The sequence below is a fragment of the Tamandua tetradactyla genome, chromosome 8 (assembly GCF_023851605.1).
Source record: "Tamandua tetradactyla isolate mTamTet1 chromosome 8, mTamTet1.pri, whole genome shotgun sequence".
Lineage (NCBI taxonomy): Eukaryota > Metazoa > Chordata > Mammalia > Pilosa > Myrmecophagidae > Tamandua > Tamandua tetradactyla.
The window spans coordinates 23255923-23275582 of record NC_135334.1 but is presented as its reverse complement, the minus strand read 5'-3'; the positions used below and the strand labels follow the sequence as shown (position 1 = coordinate 23275582).

Genomic DNA, 19660 nt, shown 5'->3' with positions numbered 1-19660 from the left:
AGGAATTGGGCTTTCTGTACATGATCTAATTTCATCTTCGCAAGAGGCCCTGTGAGCTGTGGGGTATGTTCCCAAAGTACGGTATAGAAGACAGACTTCCCAGGTGGGAAATGTTAGAATAAGGGCTGAGTTCAGGTTAACTATGCTTCTATCCTACCGTGACCAGCCCCCTACCTCCCACTGAAAATATTTGAAATGATCAAGGATAACTTTTTTTTTATTCACCAGCTCGCTAAGGTTGCCTCAATTTCTAAGCTTTAAAATGACATTTCTCTTTTGTGTGGATGGTGTGATTCCTGACTGCAGAAAATGCATCATTATTTATGGGTGGGACCTGGGTGCTTGGAGGAGCTAGGAGTGGAGCAAAATAGCAATTTGTCTTCCTTTCTAGGTGCCCAAATGGTGCCTTTCTTAGTCTGGGGTATAGTTCTCTCTTGTTCCACCAAGACTGTGTCTCCAGGCTTTTTCCTCTAATGTACTTGCCTTCTGCCTCCAATTCTTCCCAGTAATTCAGCATGCATGTGTATCATTAGCACTGGCAGTCTGAGACCTCTGTGGTTTTGAGATGTTCATGAATGTCTCTGCTTTCTTTTTGCAACTGACAGTGAAGACTTCCAACAGCAGGAGTTACGGTGCTCTTTCTCTTAGGTTCTCTTCTTCTGTTCTGGCTTATAGCGTTGCAAGCAGTGGCTCTGGTTGACTGAATCACCTTCCTCAGGCGAGCAAGGCTGGTCCCAGCAGCAGCTAGGAGGCTGGGAGCTTCCTAAAGCCCCAGGAGGCCTCATTGTACAATAGGCAGGTCTTCTGTTTTGCTTCCTGTAGGGGCCCCCTCCACTCAAGAGCCACATCTTCATGCTTTCTACTAATCATGGCGGTCAGTAGGAGGATTGAGGAATCCAAATGCAGACCTTTCCAGTACACACTTTCCACTGCTTCTTGCCTACAGGCCCAGAGGTTGGGAAGAGAGGACAAGGAGGACAGCGAGTCCAGCCAAGATGAGCTGCACAGCAAGCAGTCCAAGGGCTCAGAGAGGTACAGACCATGAAGGGCCTGAGATGAAAGCTGCCTTTGGGATGGTGTGGGCCTGGGCAGAATTTTTGGCTTTGGTTGTCCTGGCTTTGATGTGCTCCTGCCAGAAATCACACAGATGTGTGTGTATGTGTGTGTGTGTGTGTGTGCGTGCGTGCGTGCATGCATGAGCACCCCCCCCCCCCCAATTATGCACCAGCACAGGGCTGTGAAGTTCTACTGTGCACCTTTAGTGGGGATTTGGTGTACTCGGAGGGCCCACCGTCTGTTCTCATCACTAGATGGATTAAGTTGTGTGTGTGTGTTTTGCCACAGGGTAGCTTGAGCCCATAAGAAGAGAAAGGCCACAACCATGGAGGGGGAAGGGGGGTGATGATTCTACGTTTTGGACCTTGGAAAGCTACCAGCATTCTGACTTCCTTAAAGCTATAACTTCATGCATTTTCTTTAGTCTGGCCCCTTGAGTCTGGCTTCTCTTTTTCTCCCTGTTCTCGTCTTCTATCCCTCCCCTGACTCTGGTGATGGTAGCACTCCAGGAATACACCTGTGGGCGTGTCCACTTGTCACTCTTGGGCTGAGCAAGGCAGTGCAGGGACCTGGGAGGCCTGATTAGCCCAAGCACAAGGAGAGTGCTGTAGGGCCTCCCCCTCCTGCCCATCTGGCCATGTGGCTCCTTTGGCTACCCTGGGGTGTGAGAAGCTGGATGGGCCGAGGTGTGTGTACCACCCTCCCAGTCTCTTTTCCTACTCTCCAAAGGGAGGGGCGTGACTCTCCTGCTCTGGCTGGTCTGACCAGGTTATCTCCTCCGCGGCTCCAGAGTTCCCTTCCCAGCCCGGCCACAGAGGATGGGCCTCCACAAGCCCCTGAGGGGCAGCCTGAACAGAAGGAGGCAGAAGAGCCTGGGGAGGACTTTCTAGCCAGCCCCACCCACCCAGGTTCCCTCCAGAGGTAAGGAAGAGTCGGAAGCCTCCCGGGGTGGTGGTAGCCTCCCCTGTGTGTGGTTGCTGTGGTTGGTGTGGTTGTGGGTGCTGAGAGAGACTGGGGAATAGTGGAGAAAGGGATGGGTGGGCTTGGAGAAGGAGGGGAGAGAGTTGGAGTAGGTTTGCGGTTAGTCTTCCCCAGGAGCTGGAGAATGAGGAAATCTGCTTCTTCTTAGTTCTCAAACTAGAATTAAAATTGGGATACACGGTCTGATTAGGAGAGTTTAGAACCTCTTGCAGGAGGAAGTGTTTCTTTTGTTCCAGCTGCCTCCCTGCCAGGGACTGGGGCAAAGACTCAGCTGTTCCCCTGTCTGCTCTGTTCCTATTGGGGTAGCTGTTTCTCCCAGTCCTCTCCCTGCCTGCACCCTACCTCAGGGTATCACTTTGTAGTTATTCAGTAAACCCAGGTGGAACCCAGATGCACAGAGGTGCAGAGCCCTAAGCTTTCCTAAGGCCAGCTGAGAGAATCTTCTTATCCATCCTGGTCCAGAGCCTGGTGTGCATTCGTCGGTTCTCTATTCCCCTGGCAAGAGAAAGCTGCTGGTTTAGAATTCATCTGGTTGGAATGAGTCACTGGGGGAAGCTGAGCCACAGCGATGTTTAGTCAACAGTATCTACTGAACACCTGCTGTGTGCAGAGCTTCTCCTTGGGTGCCATAACAGTCCTGGTCTCAGGTCTTCAGTGTAAACAGCTGGGGAAGAGGCAGAGAGGGGAGGGGCAGGTTTGAGCCCCAAAGTAGGGAAACTGTTGGGGGTGTCTCGTTCAACCTGGAATGGGGTGAATCTGGAGCCTCTTATCTTCCTAATGGCTTTAATGCAGTTGCTTCCTTATTGCCATCAAGGGAGCAGGTCCCAAGCCCACCTGCCACGCCCAAGAGGGCCAAGGAGCTGGGTCCTGGGCAGGAAGAGGCTGAGGAGTCCGAGGAGAAGGTGGCGGTCAGCCCTACCCCGCCAGTCTCTGCAGAGGTGTAAGGGCCCAGTTTTAATGTGTCTGTCCCCGTCCTCCATTGTGTGTGGATGAGATGTGGATGAAGTGCTCTTGGGTGGTGGGGAGTACATGCTCTGACTCTGGGCCCTGGGTAGGGGATTGATTGTGGCCTTGGTGCTCCCTGGGCTGCCTGGACAGAGTTCCCAAGCTGCCATCATGGATCCTCGTGGGAGGCCAGCTCAGGTCCTTGGGGCTCCTTGGCAGGACCTTGTGTACGAAGGTGCAGGTGAGGGGCTTTCCTGGCTCATTACCAGAAACTTGGTAAAACAAGTTCCCCTTTTATCAAGCACTGTTTTTCTCTTAACACATTTCTTATTGAGGTATAATTTATATACACTAAGCTACAAAGATCTGAAATATGCAATTCATTGAATTTTTGTATATGTACACACCATGTGATCACCAATCACATCAGATACAGAACATTTCCATCCCTCTAGGAAGTTCTCTCATGCCCCTTCCCTCCCAATACCATCACACCCCTGGCCAAACTACCATCTTGAATGGCATATAGATGGAATTATACAATTATATTATATATAGTATCTGTCTTGGTGCCTGGGTTCTTTTGCTCAGCATGTTTTTGAGATTTACCCTTATTGCACCAAGCACTTCTAAAATTTAGAAATCATTGTTGTTTTTTCCTCCCAGTCTCACTCTATCCACTTTCCACCCTTTTTACAGATGAGGAAACTGAGGCTCAGAGAGGTGAAGAGATTTCTCCAGGGTCACATTGCTTGTCAGTTGCAAAATCAGGAATTGGTCTCTGGTCACGGAGAACCCTATGCTCTGTTCCTTGGCCTTATGTTCCTTTTCTGTCCCTGGAGAAAGTCAGGTGTCAGGACGTATAAATTTTTCCTTCGAAAACTAAACAGATGCAAAGAAATTAAGCGGCCTCAGGATTGAGGGCTGACTTTTGAGCAGAGATAGGTTGAAGACATGATCATTCACGGCTACAGAGAATTGACAGGGCATATGAGCTCATCCTTATACCATGGCAGGACTTTTGTAGGGAAGGGGTAACCCCTCTTTTCAGCTGGTGATATCCTGCACTGAAAGCTGTGACCCTGAGCAGTTAGGTGCTTTTCTCTAGTCTCTTGATGGCGATGGACAGCCAGACCAGGTGCTTTCTACTAGGACAGGAGGCACGTTGTGGTTCACAGAGGGAAAGGGCTGGGCAGAGGTGAGGGGGCACCTTCCCGGGACCTCTGAGGGAGAAGTCTGGCAGGGAGGCTCAGATTGGATCCCCGGCTCAATCAGCTGATCAGACCTCTTCCAATGTGTTTCTTCTCCCATCCCTGTGAGGTACCTGCCGAGGTCTCAGAGACATTTACTTGACCCTGAACTTTCAATATGCTCACTACCTTTAGGAAATGCCTTATATTCCTTTCCTAAGTTTTTTAGGCCCTGTGACTTCCTTGTATTAATCTTCACAGCTACGTGAGGAATAGATTGGTTTTTTGGTCTTGTGGAAGTAGCTCTGTGTCATCAGCTTTCTTGGATGTAGCCAGCCTGCGTCAGAAGGGTTGAGAGCAGAGGGCAGGCTAGAGAGAGCAGGCAGGGCCAGGACGCAGCCACCCCTATGCATGCTGTGGCCAGAAGCTTGCACCTAGGAAACAGGACAATCCTTTCCTTTGTATGCCAGCATCTTACATGAGGAATTTGTAGAGGGTAAATGAATGAAAACTATAGGGTTGACCATGAGAGGAGACAAGAGCTCTTTGATTCTAATCCCAGTTTTAACACCCATTTCAAAGTTTTCCTGGAGTACATTTTCCCTTTCTTCATTCTTCTTCCCCCGACCCCCTCACCTTCCATAGTATGTCTGGGAGCTACTGGTGGCCAGCCTGAAATGAGGATGCGCCTACAGAGTCTCCTCTTTGCACTAAATGTTGTAAACTGGCTCTCTCTCTCTCTTTTTTTTTTTTACATGGTCAAGCACCAGGAATCAAACCCGGGTCTCTGGCATGGCAGGCGAGAACTCTGCTTGCTGAGCCACCATAGCCCTAAACTGGGTCTCTTTGATGCTGATCCCTGAGGAATTGGCCTAGAAATCAAACCTGTCTCTTCCTCCAGAGTCTTCAGCTTGCCTATTGTCAATAGGTCTTTCAGGCACATTGTTTACTGCCTTGGACCTAAGCTGGGAGTTTAGGATGCTAGATCTCTAAAACTGGGGGAGGAAGAAGAGGCCCACTGAAAACAGCCCTGCTTGCTTACATGCTAGGTGTGCAAGCAAGCTCATTTAGTTTATGTTACCTGGGCACATGCCACTACTCTATCTGATGCTGCATCTTTCTGTAGCATCTGTCCCTAGAGCTCCACAGAGCTGCACAGCCCACAGGAAGAAAGACATTAAAAGATACCATCTCAGGGAAAAAAGGATGTTTTCAGCCAAGGTTGGAAATGAGTTGGAGGGTTGATGAGGCGGAGAGCTGCAGGGGACAGGATTCTCAGAGGAGGTGGCAGCAATATCTCTTACATCTGCCTCGGTTGGATGGTGTCGGGGGACTGTGAGGAAGCCAGGATTTGGAAGGAGGGAGGAGAAGGTGATGGGAACAGAAAAAAATGGAATACATAGCACCCGACTGTTTTGGTCTGAGTTAAGGTTTTAGCAAAGGGGAAGGGAAAGGTCTTAATAGTATTTCTGAAAAGTTGTCCTTCTTTCTCTGGTCTCAAGGGGCTGAAAGGGAGTTCCTGAACTCTTGTTTTCTTTTGCTACTCTACTCTGCTCCTGCCCACTGCCTTCCTTCCGCTGTGGTGGTAGAGCTTGAGGGAAGGGGCTCTGAGTCTCCAGTAGGGAGGATGGGCTCCTGTTTGACTCTTGCTTCAGGCCTCTCCGATTTGGGCCATGCCCTTACATCCCTGCTGAGGTCAACTGAGCCACCAGGCCAAACCTGCAGTGGCCTGAGCACCAGGTGAGACGTGTGAGAAGGTTGCATGAGACCAAAGTTGCCAGCCTCAGGCTTGGGGGCCTGGAAATACAAACGTATTGACCTTTAGAAAAGTCTCTAGGAGGCTTAATATTCTACCCTGCTTTTGCTTTCATTGCTCAGAAGATTCTCAGAGTTTCTCTTTGGGCATTTCCTTCAAGAACTACAACATAAGCAATATAACATCCTCATTATCTTACGGGCATTTTTTTTAAAAACCAACCATTATTCCTCTTCTTAGCACCCACCTTATTTATCCAGGTTAGCTCTAAATTTCTTTTGCCAATTTTTAAACATTGAATTAATTCTAAGTAGTTGAAAACAAAACACAGCATTCCTGTTGAACTCCTGCTCCTCTCTTTGGCTCTGGGAAGGGTGTCCTGCCTCCTCCCTTGGTACTGTGGGAGAAGGGTTTCCTATTTTTGGACCTCAGAGGCAGGGAAGTCCAGGGAGTCCATGGACTTTTCAAGATCTTAAGGATAGAAGACAAGTTGCTGCTTTTCTCAGTAGTTCATAGACACTGGCCTCTGTTCAGTTTGTGAGGCAGAGAGCAGCTTCTAGGGACTATTCTCAAATTGCTAGCATGAGCCTCAAGAAGGAGGTAGAGCCCTAGTGAGGAGATGAAAGCAGGGCTATGAGCCATTTGGGGAAAGAGTCCATTAGGGACAGACTTCACACTCTCCCCCCTGCTGCTGGATTTTGAGCCACAGCTTCCAGGTTTTGACTTTGGGCTACAGCCTCCTAGATCATCTGGGAACCTGGGATGGGTGGTCCTTTTCCCTGGGCTCTTGGGGCCTAAGGCAACCACAGTGGGGCTCATCATCATAGAACAAATGTTGACCATGCCTTTGAGTGGGACAGTCCTGCTACTGCTTGGGGGTGACCTGACTTGCATATGGGATTCCTGATTGTGGGCCCTCCGTTTGGAGTCAATGTGTGATCTATGTCTGTGTAAACACTTAATGCCAAAAGGTGGGTGGATAGTAAAACTGTAATAATATGCTGTTCTGCACCCTTGGTAGGCAAGCTGCAGAGCCTGTGGCCTCTCCAGATCAGTTCACAGAAGCTGCTCTAAAGGCCATGGAAGAGGCAGTGGCACAGGAACTTGAGCAGGACAAGAGGCAACTGCTGGAATCAAAGCGAGAGAAGATGCAGCAACTGCGGGAGAAACTGTGGCAAGAGGAGGAAGAGGAGATCCTCCAGCTTCACCAACAAAAAGAGAAGTCTCTCAGGTTATGCCTCTCCCCTTAGGCAAGGCCCTGGGCCTTGCAATGCCTGGGAAGTGGTGGGCACCTTCCTCCCACCCAGAGATCATGGGGATGGATGCCCATGGCCTCTCTGGTCAGTACCAGGGTGTGGGGCACCTGGCCAAGGTGCATGCCCTCCTGGTTTTGGGGAGGGAGTTGGGAGGCTTGATACCATGGGATTAGTTAATGATGTTTGAGAGAGTACACTGCTCCATGTGCTTTACATGTATTAACTCCTGTGCTCCTCAGAATAGTTCTCTGAGGATCAACCCCAATTTTGTAGAATTTCTAAAATGATTGAAGACACTGAAGCACAGAAAGCTTAAGGAACTTGTCCAAGGCTCCATAGCTAATGAGAAACAGAGCTTGGATTAACCCAGGCAGCTTGTCTCCATTAGCCTATCAGGCATGAGCCCTTTCGGGAGTCATTGTCCTGCTGGGATCCAGTGAGAGAGGTCAGGACTACATGGTGCAGTGTGAGGCGCTCTTGACCAGGAGCCAGAAATTCCCAACTCTGAGTAGCTGGCTGGTAGATCTTAAACAAGGCACTTAAACCTGAGCTGGGCCCGTGTGTATGTGATTGTGTGTGTATGTGTAAATAAGTTACAGGTTTATTTTTTATTAAAAAAGGCAGTGCAGGTGGTCTAGTGGCTCCACAGAGTCCACAGGGACCCAGCCTCCTTGAATCTCTCTGCCCTGCTATCTTTAGTGCTGGTTTTCACTCTTAAGAGTTTCTTCGTGGTTCAACCTAGCTGTGCATCTCCAGCCATTGAATCTGTGCTCCAGGCAGGCAGCATAGGGATGTGGACAAAAGGTGGTACCTTCCAGCTCAGTCAGTCCCTTTTTGAGACGCTTTCCTGGAAACTTTACCCACTAACTTCTGCTTATATCTCACTGTTACTCCTCATTGCAGTGGAGACTGGGAAATACAGTCCTTTGGCTCAGTCTCTTTACTGTGTAGAATAAAATCAGGGTTCTCTTCTAAGGGAAAAAGGGAGAATGGATATTGAGAGCATAATGAGCTATCATTGTCACAGTCCAAGGATGGAAGTAGTGCTCTGAATAGGTGTTTGTGTGTTTCACTCAGTTGGCAATTTAACTAAAGGTGAAATCTCTTGAACAGAACATCTAAGAGTAGTAAAAAAAAAAAAAAAATAGTGCTTTTATATCATACATAGCAAAGAATGTGTAAAATGTTTGTACTTAATTTAGAGAAAATAAAACAGAAAACCAATACCTATGTACCCAGGGGACTAGGAAGGTTCTCTCTCATTTGTTCAACATAGAATCTGTAGACTCAAGGTCTTTGCTCCTGGATCCCTTTCCTGGGAGCATCCCCAAAGAGCAGCTCTCCCCAGGGCCTTCTCCTCTTCTCGCCAACTGAAAACTGGAGCAGGGGTGCAGCCGTAACGGGGTGTGACTCGGCTTATGATGCGGTGCCTTGGAGGAAGGCTTGGCAGTGTCTCCAGGCCAGCTCAGCAGGCTCCTCCCCTTTCCTGCCCCCCACCCCCACCCCAGGACCTCAGCTTCGTTGATTGTGCTTCCCATTCCTCCCTCAAGTACCACCCACCCCGAGGGCCTTCCCCAAAATGCTCCTAGGTAGTGGCATAGACTAGTTTACTGAAGTTACCTCATATAGGGTCTCACACATAGAACTTGCTTGATAAGAGGCAGCTCTTATTTATTTATTTATTTATTTATTTATTTATTTATTTATTTATATTATATAGTGTATTAGTTAGGGTTCTCTAGAGAAACAGAATCAACAGGGAACACTTGCAAATATAAAATTTATGAAAGTGTCTCACGTGACTGTAGGAACGCAGAGTCCAAAATCCACAGGGCAGGCTGCGAAGCCGATGACTCCAATGGATGGCCTGGATGAACTCCACAGGAGAGGCTCACCAGCCAAAGCAGGAATGCAGGAATGCAACCTGTCTCCTCTGAGTCCTCCTTAAAAGGCTTCCCATGATTGGATTTAGCATCACTAATTGCAGAAGACACTCCCCTTTGGCTGATTACAATGGAATCAGCTGTGGATGTAGCTGACGTGATCATGACCTAATCCTATGAAATGTCCTCATTGCAACAGACAGGCCAGCGCTTGCCCAATCAGATGAACAGGTACCACAACTTGGCCAAGTTGACACCTGTCCCTAACCATGACATATAGTATAGCATATATACAAAGCAAAGAAAGAAAAAAGCAATAGTTTTCAAAGCACTCTTCAACAAGTAGTTACAGGACAGATCTCAATGTTTGCATAGGCTACCATATGATCCTCTCAGATTTTTCCTTTTAGCTGCTCCAGAATATAGTAGGCTAGAGGGTGTAAATATTTTTTTTATCATCACAATCGACTTTTTTCCCTTCTTTTTTTGTGAAAAATAATATATATACAAAACTATAAATTTCAAAGCACAGCACCACAATTAGTTGTAGAACATATTTCAGAGTCTGACATGGTTTACAATTTCACAATTTTAGGTTTTTACTTGTAGCTGCTCTAAAATACTGGAGACTAATAGAGATATCAATTTAATGATTCAGCATTCATATTCATTTGTTAAATCCTATCTTCTCTGTATAACTCCACCATCACCTTTGATCTTTCCATCTCTCAGTTTAGGGGTGTTTAGGCTATGGCAATTCTAAATTTTTCATATTGGAAGGGTCTGTCACTAATATAGGATAGGGAGATGAAACTATCTGATGTTCTGGAGAGGCTGGGCTAGGTTTCAGGACTTATCTGGACCAGGGATCCATCTAGAGGTTGTAGGTTTCTGGAAAGTTACTCTAGTGCATGAAACCCTTGTGGATTCTTATATACTGCCCTAGGTGTTCTTTAGGATTGTCTGGAATGGTCCTGGTTAGAGGTTCGTAGGTTATGATAGGTAGCAAGGTCTAACTGAAGCTTGTGTAAGAGCAGCCTCCAGAGTAGCCTCCGACTCTATTTGAAACGCTCTCTGCCACTGATACTTGATTAATTACACTTCTTTTCCCCCATTTGGTCAGGATAGAATTGTTAATCCCATGGTGCCAGGTCTGGATTCATCCCTGGGAGTCCTCTCCCACATTACCAGGGAGACTTTCACCCCTGGTTGTCATGTCCCATGTAGGGGGAGGGCAATGATTGGGCTTAGAGAGACTGAGGCCACATCTAAGCAACAAAAGAGGTCCTCTAGAAGTAACTCTTAGGCATACCTATAGGTAGTCTAAGCATCTCCTTTACCTACATAAGCTTTGCAAGAGCAAGCCTCATGATCGAGGGCATGGCCTACTGATTTTGGTGTCCCTAAAATTCGACACAGTATCAGGGGATTCCCTGATAGTAAGGTTTTATAGTTCCATATTTTCCTCCTATTCCTCAGGGGACTTTGCCAATATTTTTTGGTTATCTACTTAATATACTCTAGGATGTATCTAGGCATTACAATAATCTATGCAGGATTAAAGGATCTCTTTCTTATTATATGCTTCCTGTGTTTCATTTGTTTAAATGAGCTGTACAGATGGGTTGAATTAGATTGTGCACTACAGAAAATTTCAGTTCAGACCAAGTAAACCTTTCTTCCACTTGTCTCAAAGAGTATGTGTGGTTCTGAAATATAGACACTGTCTTCCTTTCCCCTATGTTCTGAATTACTTTAGCCCCAACCTGTTCAGCTTCATTCTTTACCTCTAAATATCAGGTTATATATATAACCTCTCAGAATCCAGAAATAATAATCACCACTCTGGACTTAATGTGTCTGTTCTAAAAGCTTACAATCTAGGCCCCTGTTTTCTTATAAGTATTTTCTAAAGCTGACCATACCATTTTTCTTCTTCTGTTTCTGGCTTATTTTGTCTCACCAGATGTCCCACATGTTCTCTCACATCGTTGCATGCCTCATGGCTTTGTTCCTTTTTGTAGCAGCACAACCTTCGTTCATAAGTATATACCATCGCCCACCATTCTACTTCTCCATCAGTGCATCCCCTTCAGCCACCTGCATTCATTGGGCATTGTGTAGAGGGCCCAAAGTCCACAGTCCATCAATATTATCAATTCTAGATAATTTCATTGTTCGCAAGAGAAAGAAAACCAGTAAACATACCCTCATCACATAGGAGATCGTAACCTCCTCTTAGCTCTTGTCCCTCCCACCATCATTTACCTCTGCTGTTGCTGTGGTAGTGCTGATGGTTTCTTTTTGAACATAGCTCATAGCATGCAGTAGCAGTTTTCCCCTGTACCCTGGACTTAAACACTCTTTATATAAGAATCATATCTTTGAAGTAATTCTTGTGAGAATTCATATTTCTAGTGTTAATCAGTGGGACATGTAGGTCTAAACAACCCCTTTCAATCTTGTTCATCTTCAATATGGTAATACTACTTATAGACCCACTAGAGAACCACTTCCACTCCTCTCTATTGCCTTACTTTGGAGTCAGCCTCATTAGCACTGTTAGGCCCAATTCATTTATCAAGTTATTTAACTTCTCTATTTCCTTGTTGATCTTCTGTCTGGTTGTTCTATCTGTAGAGGAGAGTTGTTTATTTTTTTTTATTTTTATTTTTTTGTTTCCCCTATTATTTGTTTTTATTCCATATGTTCTACTCATTTGTTGACAAGGTAGGTAAAAGGAGCATCAGACACAAGGTTTTCATAATCTCACAGTCACATTGTGAAAGCTATATCATTATTCAATCATCCTCAAGAAACATGGTTACTGGAATACAGCTCTACATTTTCAGGCAGTTCCCTCCAGCCTCTCCATTACATCTTGAATAACAAGGTGATATCTACTTAATGCGTAAGAATAACCTCCAGGATAACCTCCTGACTCTGTTTGGAATCTCTCAGCCATTGCCACTTTGTCTCATTTCACTCTTCCCCCTTTTGGTCGAGAAGGTTTTCTTAATCCCTTGCTGCTAAGTCTCAGCTCATTCTAGGGTTTTTCTCAGTCCCTTGATGCTGAGTCTCAGCTCATTCTCGGACTTCTGTCCCACGTTGCCAGGAAGGTCCACACCCCTGGGGGTCATGTCCCATGTTGACAGGGGGAGGGTGGTGAGATTGCTTGTTGTGTTGGCTGGAGAGAGAGGCCACATCTGAGCAACAAATGAGGCTTTCTTGGGCGTGACTCTTAGGCCTAAATTTTAAGTAGACTTGACCTATCCTTTTTGGGGTTAAGTTTCATATGAACAAACCCCAAGACTGGGGCCTCAGCTTATAGCTTTGGTTGTCCATACTGCTTGTGAGAATATCAAAAATTCAACTTGGGGAAGTTGAATTTCTCCCCGTTCTCACCGCTCCCTGAAGGGGGCTTTGCAAATACTTTTCCACTCACTGATCGAATCACTCTGGGATTCATCAAGGCATCACTCTGGACAAACCAACAAAATCTCATGTCCTACCTGAGATTCCAAGTACTTATGGTGTTCAATCAAACTATCTACATAAGTTATATTAGGAAATGCACTAGTCAAAATATAAATTTTGTACCACATAAACATTTTTTGCTTTAGTCTCACACATAAGGTGACATTTTAAAATATTAATTACCATCTTTTTTCAGCACCCTGCAATAATGACATTCCTTTGTTCTTCCTCATGCAAAAGCATTTTTAAAGTTTGTACATTTAGTCACTATTGTTATACACTCTAGGCATTCCTAGATTATACCATCTCAATCTTTAACACCTATCTTTCTTTCTGATTTCATTTATGTCCCCAGCCCTCCTCCCTCTATCATTCTCACATGCAGGAGAGTTGTTTATTGAAGCTTCCTCCTATTATTGTTGAAACATCTGTCGCTCCTTTCAGTTTTGCTAATGTCTGTCTCATGTACTTTGGAGTGCTTTGACTGGGAGCATAAACATTTATGATTATTTAATCATAATTATCTTGGTGAATTGATTGTTTAATTAGTATATAGTGTCCTTCTTTGGCTCTTATGATGTGCTGGTTTGAAGTGATGTATGTACCCTAGAAAAGCCATGTTTTAATCCTAATCCCTTTTGTAAAGGCAGCTGTTTCTTCTAATCCCTATTCAGTATTGTTTGTTTGAAACTGTAATTAGATAATCTCCCTGGAGATGTGATTTAATCAAGAGTGATTGTTAAGCTGGATTAGGTGAGGACATGTCTCCACCCATTTCGGTGGATCTTAATTGGTTTCTGAAGTCCTATAAAAGAGGAAAAACCTTGGTGAATGAGAGATTCAGAGAGAGCAGAGCAGAACAACATAGCCATGAGAAGCAGAGTCCACTAGCCAGCGTCCTTTGGAGATGAAGAAGGAAAATGCCTCCCGGGGAGCTTCATGAAACAGGAAGCTAGGAGAAGAAGCTAGCAGATGATGCCGTGTTCGCCATGTGCCCTTCCAGATGAGAGAGGAACCCTGACCGTGTTCACCATGACCGTGTTCACCATGTGCCTTTCCAGATAGAGAAACTCTGACTGTGTTCACCATGTACCCTTCCACTTGAGAAACTCTGAACTTTATCAGCCTTCTTAAACCAATGTATCTTTCCCTGGATGCCTTAGATTGGACCTTTCTATAGACTTGTTTCAATTGGGAGATTTTCTTTGGCCTTAGAACTGTAAACTAGCAACTTATTAAATTCCCCTTTTTAAAAGCCATTCTGTTTCTTGTATATTGCATTCCAACCGCTAGCAAACTAGAACAAATGTCTTTACATTTAAAGTCTATTTTGTCTGATATTAGTATAGCTACTCCTGCTTTCTTTTGGTTACAACTTGCGTGGAAAATCTTTTTCTGTCCTTTCATTTTCAATCTATTTGTATCCTTGTGTCTAAGATGAATCTCTTGTAAGCAGTATATAGCTGGATTATGTTTCTTTATCCATTCTGCCAATCTGTATCTTTTAATTGGTAAATTTAGTCCATTAACATTCAAAGTTACTACTGAAAATGCATTTCTTGAATCCGCCATCTTATCTTTTTTATTTTATTTGTCATATATATATACATATTCTTTTCCTTCTTTCTGTTTGTGTTCTTTAAATTACCCTTAGTGGCACTGTTCAATTCTGTGCTCTCCTCTAGACCTCCCTCCCTTGTCTTATTTTTTGCAGCTGGCAGAACTCCTTTAAGTGTTTCTTGTAGGGCTGTCCTTTTGTTGACAAATTCTTTCAGGATTTCTTTCTCTGTGAAAACTTTAATCTCTCCCTCAATTTTGAAGGACAATTTGGCTGAGTACAGAATTCTTGGCTGGAAGTCTTTCTCTTTCAGGATCTTGAATATAGCATACCACTGCCTTCTCACTTCCAGGGTGCTAGTTGAGTCATCTGAACTCAGTCTTATTTCATTTCCCTTGTATGTAGTAGATTGTTTTTCTCTTGCTGCTTTCTGTAGTCTCTGCTTCTCTTCAACATTTGACAGACTGATCAGTATGTGCCTTGGGGATAGCCTATTTGGATTTATTCTGTTTGGAGTTCTTTGGGCTTCTCTGACTTGTATATGCCCTTTATGAGGGTTGGGAAATTTTCTCCCATTATATCCTAAACTCCTCTTCCTAGCCCTGTACTCCTCTCTTCTCTTTCTGGGACACCAGTGATTCTTATATTTGCGTGCTTTGTTTTGTCTATCATTTCCCTGAGTTCCAATTCAAGTTTTCCATCTTTTTTGCCATTTGCTGTTTTGAGTCTTCGAAGTCAATTATACTGCCCTCTATATCCCTTATTCTTTCTCCTGTCTCTTCAAGTCTGGTATTGTGTGCCTCTAGTATATTTTTTGTTTGGTCAACAGAGTCTTTAATCTCTGTGATATCTGCTGTTTTTCTATTTATTCAAATTCCTCTTTCTGCTCTTCTCCTATCTTCTTGATCTCCTTTATGTCATTTGCTATCCCACTTATTTTATTAAGTAGAGTTGTATGAACATCTGTGATTAGTTGTTTCAACATCTGTGTCTCCTCTGGTATTTTAATTTGGCTATTAGGCAGGGCTATATCTGTCTACATTGTGATATGCTTAGTGATCTTCTGCTATCTTCGTGGCGTGTAAATATCTTGATTGATTTACTTTGGGAGTTGATTTCTTTCAGTAGTCTAAGGCCTTGCGTTTGTGGGATGGTTGTATAGCAGGGGGCAGGGTACAGGGTGGGACACTCTGTGCTGTGATTTGTTTCAGGGCAGGTATAGGCACAGGTTGGGGATGTTACCCTGATGCTTGTGAACATGGGTGCTCAGCGGTCAGGCAGGATGTATCTGTGTAGGGGCACCCACACAGTGTGGAGGGCGTAACTCTGGTGTGTGCTGGTCTAAGGCACACACAACTTATTTTTATTTTCAGTTGAAATAAACACTATTTCAGGAGTCTTGATGAAGTAATTTCTCTGTGGCTAGTGCCTTGCCTGGCTCTCTTAGAAATAGTTCATCATGAGAATCCTGGTTCTGTTTACACATGAGCCTTTTTGAGGGCTGGGCCTCCTTTTCTCTGTTGGGAAATTTTCACTTGGTGGGAATTTTGGGGTAGCCATTGCTGACTCTGCAGCGAATATTTCTTGAATGAGAAGGTGATCAGGAAGACAGACAGGATTACTCTTGGTTTCTTCAGTTATAAAATCTTAGAGATTGGATTTAACCTCTGAAGTATCTTCCAGCTATAATATTCTATGGTGCTATGAGTAAAAGTTAGCTATAGGACAAAAAGAAAGGCTTCTGGGGAATCCAGAAAGAAAGATTTCTACTAAATTCAAATTTTCTATCATAATGGAAGAAAGCAGTGATATTGATAATTTGTTAAATAGAAAATAATCTAAATCTTTTATATTTGGCTTTGGAATTCACTAGAAGCTTTTCAAGGAAATATCTTCTTAATCATCTTTTTCTTAGGCTTGTACTCCCTTATGGCCTGGGGGCCAGCTAAGGCATTGTCTGAAAAGGCTGTGGTTTTTCAAGAAGGGGACTATCAGCTTGGGATGAAATGGTCACCATTCTTCATCTATAAATAAGATATTCTTCCTGAATAATCAAATCTTGCTTGCCATTTGGGGCTGACTTATACTGTTCAAATTCAGTAAACATCCATTGAGTACCTACTTGATGCCAGTAACTGTTTGACACCTGGAATAAAACAGATTCTAAGACAAGATTCTTTCTCTGGAGAAGCTCCTGGACTTGCAAGGAAACTGACATACAAAAGATGAATTATGATGCAATATGATGCTGGGTTCATAGTGGCCTGGGATGAGAAGGGCCTGCATATAAAATGTGATGGGAAAAGAAAGGCTATTGACTACCTTGGGGGGAACTGGAGAGACTTCTTAGAGAGGAGGTAACATTTTTAACTGGGTTCATCAAGTAGAAAAGGGAATTCTAGGCAGAAGAACTAACATGAACTAAGGTCAGGAGTCATGGAAGAGTGTGGTGGGATTGGAGATGGTGACTTGTCTCATGTATGAAGAGTAGAGTCTTATGGGTGGGGAGTGAAAGAATATAGAACCAAGGTGAGGGCTGATGGTGCCAGCCCTGGAGTAACTGCCATGCCGACATGAATGTGTAGACTGAGGAGGCCTTTGGAGAAAATGCTCTTTTGGGACCAAGCAACCTACATCTGCTTCCTCTGGTAGTAGAGTTCATGTCCCTTTTCTACCCTGGGAGGTGTTATAGAGAAGCAGCTTGGACCTCAAGGCTAAAGTTAGATTGCCTTTAAAATTCAGGAAGCTTCATAGATAGCTACAGAGCTATTGGAGGCATTCTCAAACAAACTTGTCTTTCCTTTTCTTCCCAGTTCCCTGAAGGAGCAGCTGCAGAAAGCCACTGAGGAAGAGGAGGCCCGGATGAGAGAAGAGGAAAGCCAGAAGCTATCCTGGCTCCGAGTCCAGGTCCAGTCCAGCTCAGAAGCAGATGAGGGCCACATCAGGTGAGTGTGTCCTGTGAGCTGTCAGGCCAGTGGTCTGGACCCCTGAAAATACAAGCGCTCCCTATTCCATTCTGTCTGCCCAGGGCTGAGCAAGAGGCCTCCCTGGAGAGGCTGAGAGAAGAGTTGGAGTCTCTACAGAAGGCTGAGAAGGCCAGCTTAGAGCAGAAAAGCAGGCAAACACTAGAGCAGCTCAAGGAAGAAATGGAGGCTTGGGAGAGGAGACAGCACGCTGCCTTGAATGCTGAGAAGGAGAAGGCTTTGCAGCAGCTGCGGGAGCAACTGGAAGGAGAAAAGCGAGAAGTGAGCAAGTCACCTGGGGCCCTCAGCCAGTGACCAGGGTCTAGGCTGCCTGGGAGGGACTGAGTGGGGAGGGAGAAGAAGGGCACACTATGGCTGTGCAGGGCTGGGAGCCAGGCAGAACAGGGCTGTCAGGCACAGACAGGCACAGAAGACAGGAGCTGCTATCTGGGGCTCACTACGCATGGATCTGACCTGTCCTTGGGCAGAGCAGATAATGCTGCACATTTGTCCAGAAGGTCCCCTCCAGGCTGGGCTGAGCTGGCAGTGGTAGCTGGGTATTGCCATTGGAGGTTGGAGAGGAAATGTCATGTGAGTTTAAAGAGATTTCATGACTGAAAGAACTTAAACCAGACCAAAGGTTTGAGGCAAGATGTTTGTTCTGTCCCTGCCCTTGAGGGGTAGCCAAAATGACCTTTCATCTCCTTCCTTTTTTCTCCTGTCCTAGAATGAGAGGTTAGCTTGCTTAGGAGAGTTTTTTTCTCTTTCAGCTTTGCTTCCCCTCCCTCTAATCAAATGGTCTGTCTACAGGTTAGATGCTGAAGTGAGTAATAATCAGGCCACATGGGACTTTTTTTGGGGGGCGGTGACTAGTAAGGAGTAGAAATTTTTTAAAGGTGCTTCAGCTATAGATAAGGAAAAGCTTAGCAAGATCAGAGGGAGAATGTCGGTGTTCATTCTCAGAGAAAACGTGCTAAAATCTTCAACTCCCTGCCTTGGACCTTATTTCAAGTCCTGAGCGTCATCTGTGAACCTGTGGCCTAGTGCAGAGGCAGAGGCCTGGAAGCAATGGCCTACACCTTCCTGAAATGCCCCTCCACATCTGGCCTCTGTGTTTCTGTTCATTTGCCAGTTGCAGACTTTAGGGACTGAGTTGTTTCCGAGGAAAAAAGATGTGTCTGTGATTGCCCTTGGCTACTTAGTTTGAGGAGGCTTGGAGGTCTTCCTGGTTCTTCCTTCCCCTGTGGTCAGGACTCGGTCGGCCTGGCCTGCCTGCTCCCCTCACAGGCCCTTGTTACTCCCCAGGCGGTGGCAGTGCTGGAGAGGGAGCACAGTGCTGAGCTGGAGCGACTCTGTTCCTCGTTAGAGTCCAAGCACAGAGAGGTGAGATGCAGCTGGCCCTGACCCGAGGACAGAGCTTGGCCATTCTGGTCCCTGAGCATGAGCTTCAACACACTCCCTTCAGTTCTGGCCAGCAGAATTCAACACCGTTCTTGGCCAATAGGAGGCCCCCCGAGAGAGAGTGCTTCCTTCCCCCTATAGGCCCAAGGAGATGTTGAAAGTGCGCTACCCTCCCCCCCACCCCCCCACACATCCAGCAGCTCTCCGGTGCTTTCTGAGTGTCACACTCCCCGGGGCTGGGGCCTCCTCAGGTAGTCTCCAACCTCCAGAAGAAGATAGAGGAAGCCCAACAGAAGGAAGAGGCCCAGCTGCAGGAGAGCCTTGGGCGAATGGAACAGAGAGCTCAACTGAAAGTTCACCAAGTGATTGAGTATGAGCAAGAGGTGAATGCTACCGTGTTTCTTCAACATATGTGTGCACCTGTGTGGACTCTCCTACCGTCTGCTGGGCTTTCCTAGTCTGAATGTCCTCCATTTTGTTTTGGCTTGCTCACCTGGGGTTAGAACTTCACTCTCTATGTCTTAGTTCCCTAGAGGCCTGGTGCTCCTCCACCCCCGTGCCCTGTATGTGTGTGGGGAGAAGTATTAGGGGCATGGTTGTGTGCATGTTATGGTGTCATGTATGTGTGGTGTGTATATGAGGGGTGTGTGCGTGGGAGGCTATTGGAGGAGGTGCATGTGTGTGTAAGACCTCCAAGTGCATCCGCCACCCAAGAGATGGTCCACTCTCAGCCCTGCATCCTCATCCCTGCCTTCTGTCCCACAGCTCAGTGGCCTCTTGAGAGAGAAGCGCCATGAGGTGGAAAAGGATCATGAGAGGAAGATGGAGAAGATGAAGGAGGAGCACTGGCAAGTGCTGGCGGAGACCAGAGAGCAGTATGAAGCTGAGGTGACCTGGCTACATCCCCCGGCCACATACAAACTCCCCAAGGTCCATCCCAGCTGGCTGGGGGGGCAGGGGAAGAGGACAAACTGTGGTCAGGGGTTGAGGGAAGCTTTTATAGGGAGACCTTGTGAATACCCTTCAGTGATGAAGTAGTTTATTTTTGCCTTTTTACTAAAGCATTAGAGAAACCCCCTTACAATGGGTAATTCCTTTTGGCCCAGCAGGCTGCACTTTCATTATTTCAATAGTAGTCAAAGCTAATACTTATGGAGCTCTTATTATGTACCAGGCACTGTTCTAAGATTTTCA

At 45.7% G+C, this 19660-nt stretch overlaps 1 protein-coding gene across 12 annotated transcripts in view; it reads left to right on the top strand.

Annotated features, from left to right (window-relative positions):
- CEP164 (centrosomal protein 164) overlaps positions 1–19660 on the top strand; it is an 89623-nt gene that overhangs the window by 54645 nt on the left and 15318 nt on the right. For 6 of the 12 annotated variants that reach the window (XM_077112800.1, XM_077112794.1, XM_077112790.1 and 3 more), the window contains 9 exons: positions 947–1032; positions 1786–1977; positions 2852–2977; positions 6950–7159; positions 16916–17047; positions 17131–17347; positions 18371–18448; positions 18718–18849; positions 19232–19354. In XM_077112800.1, coding sequence (XP_076968915.1) covers positions 947–1032; positions 1786–1977; positions 2852–2977; positions 6950–7159; positions 16916–17047; positions 17131–17347; positions 18371–18448; positions 18718–18849; positions 19232–19354 — 1296 coding nt within the window. The remainder of the gene's footprint in view (positions 1–946; positions 1033–1785; positions 1978–2851; positions 2978–6949; positions 7160–16915; positions 17048–17130; positions 17348–18370; positions 18449–18717; positions 18850–19231; positions 19355–19660) is intronic. The other 6 variants (XM_077112797.1, XM_077112792.1, XM_077112801.1 and 3 more) reach the window with 4 other exon arrangements.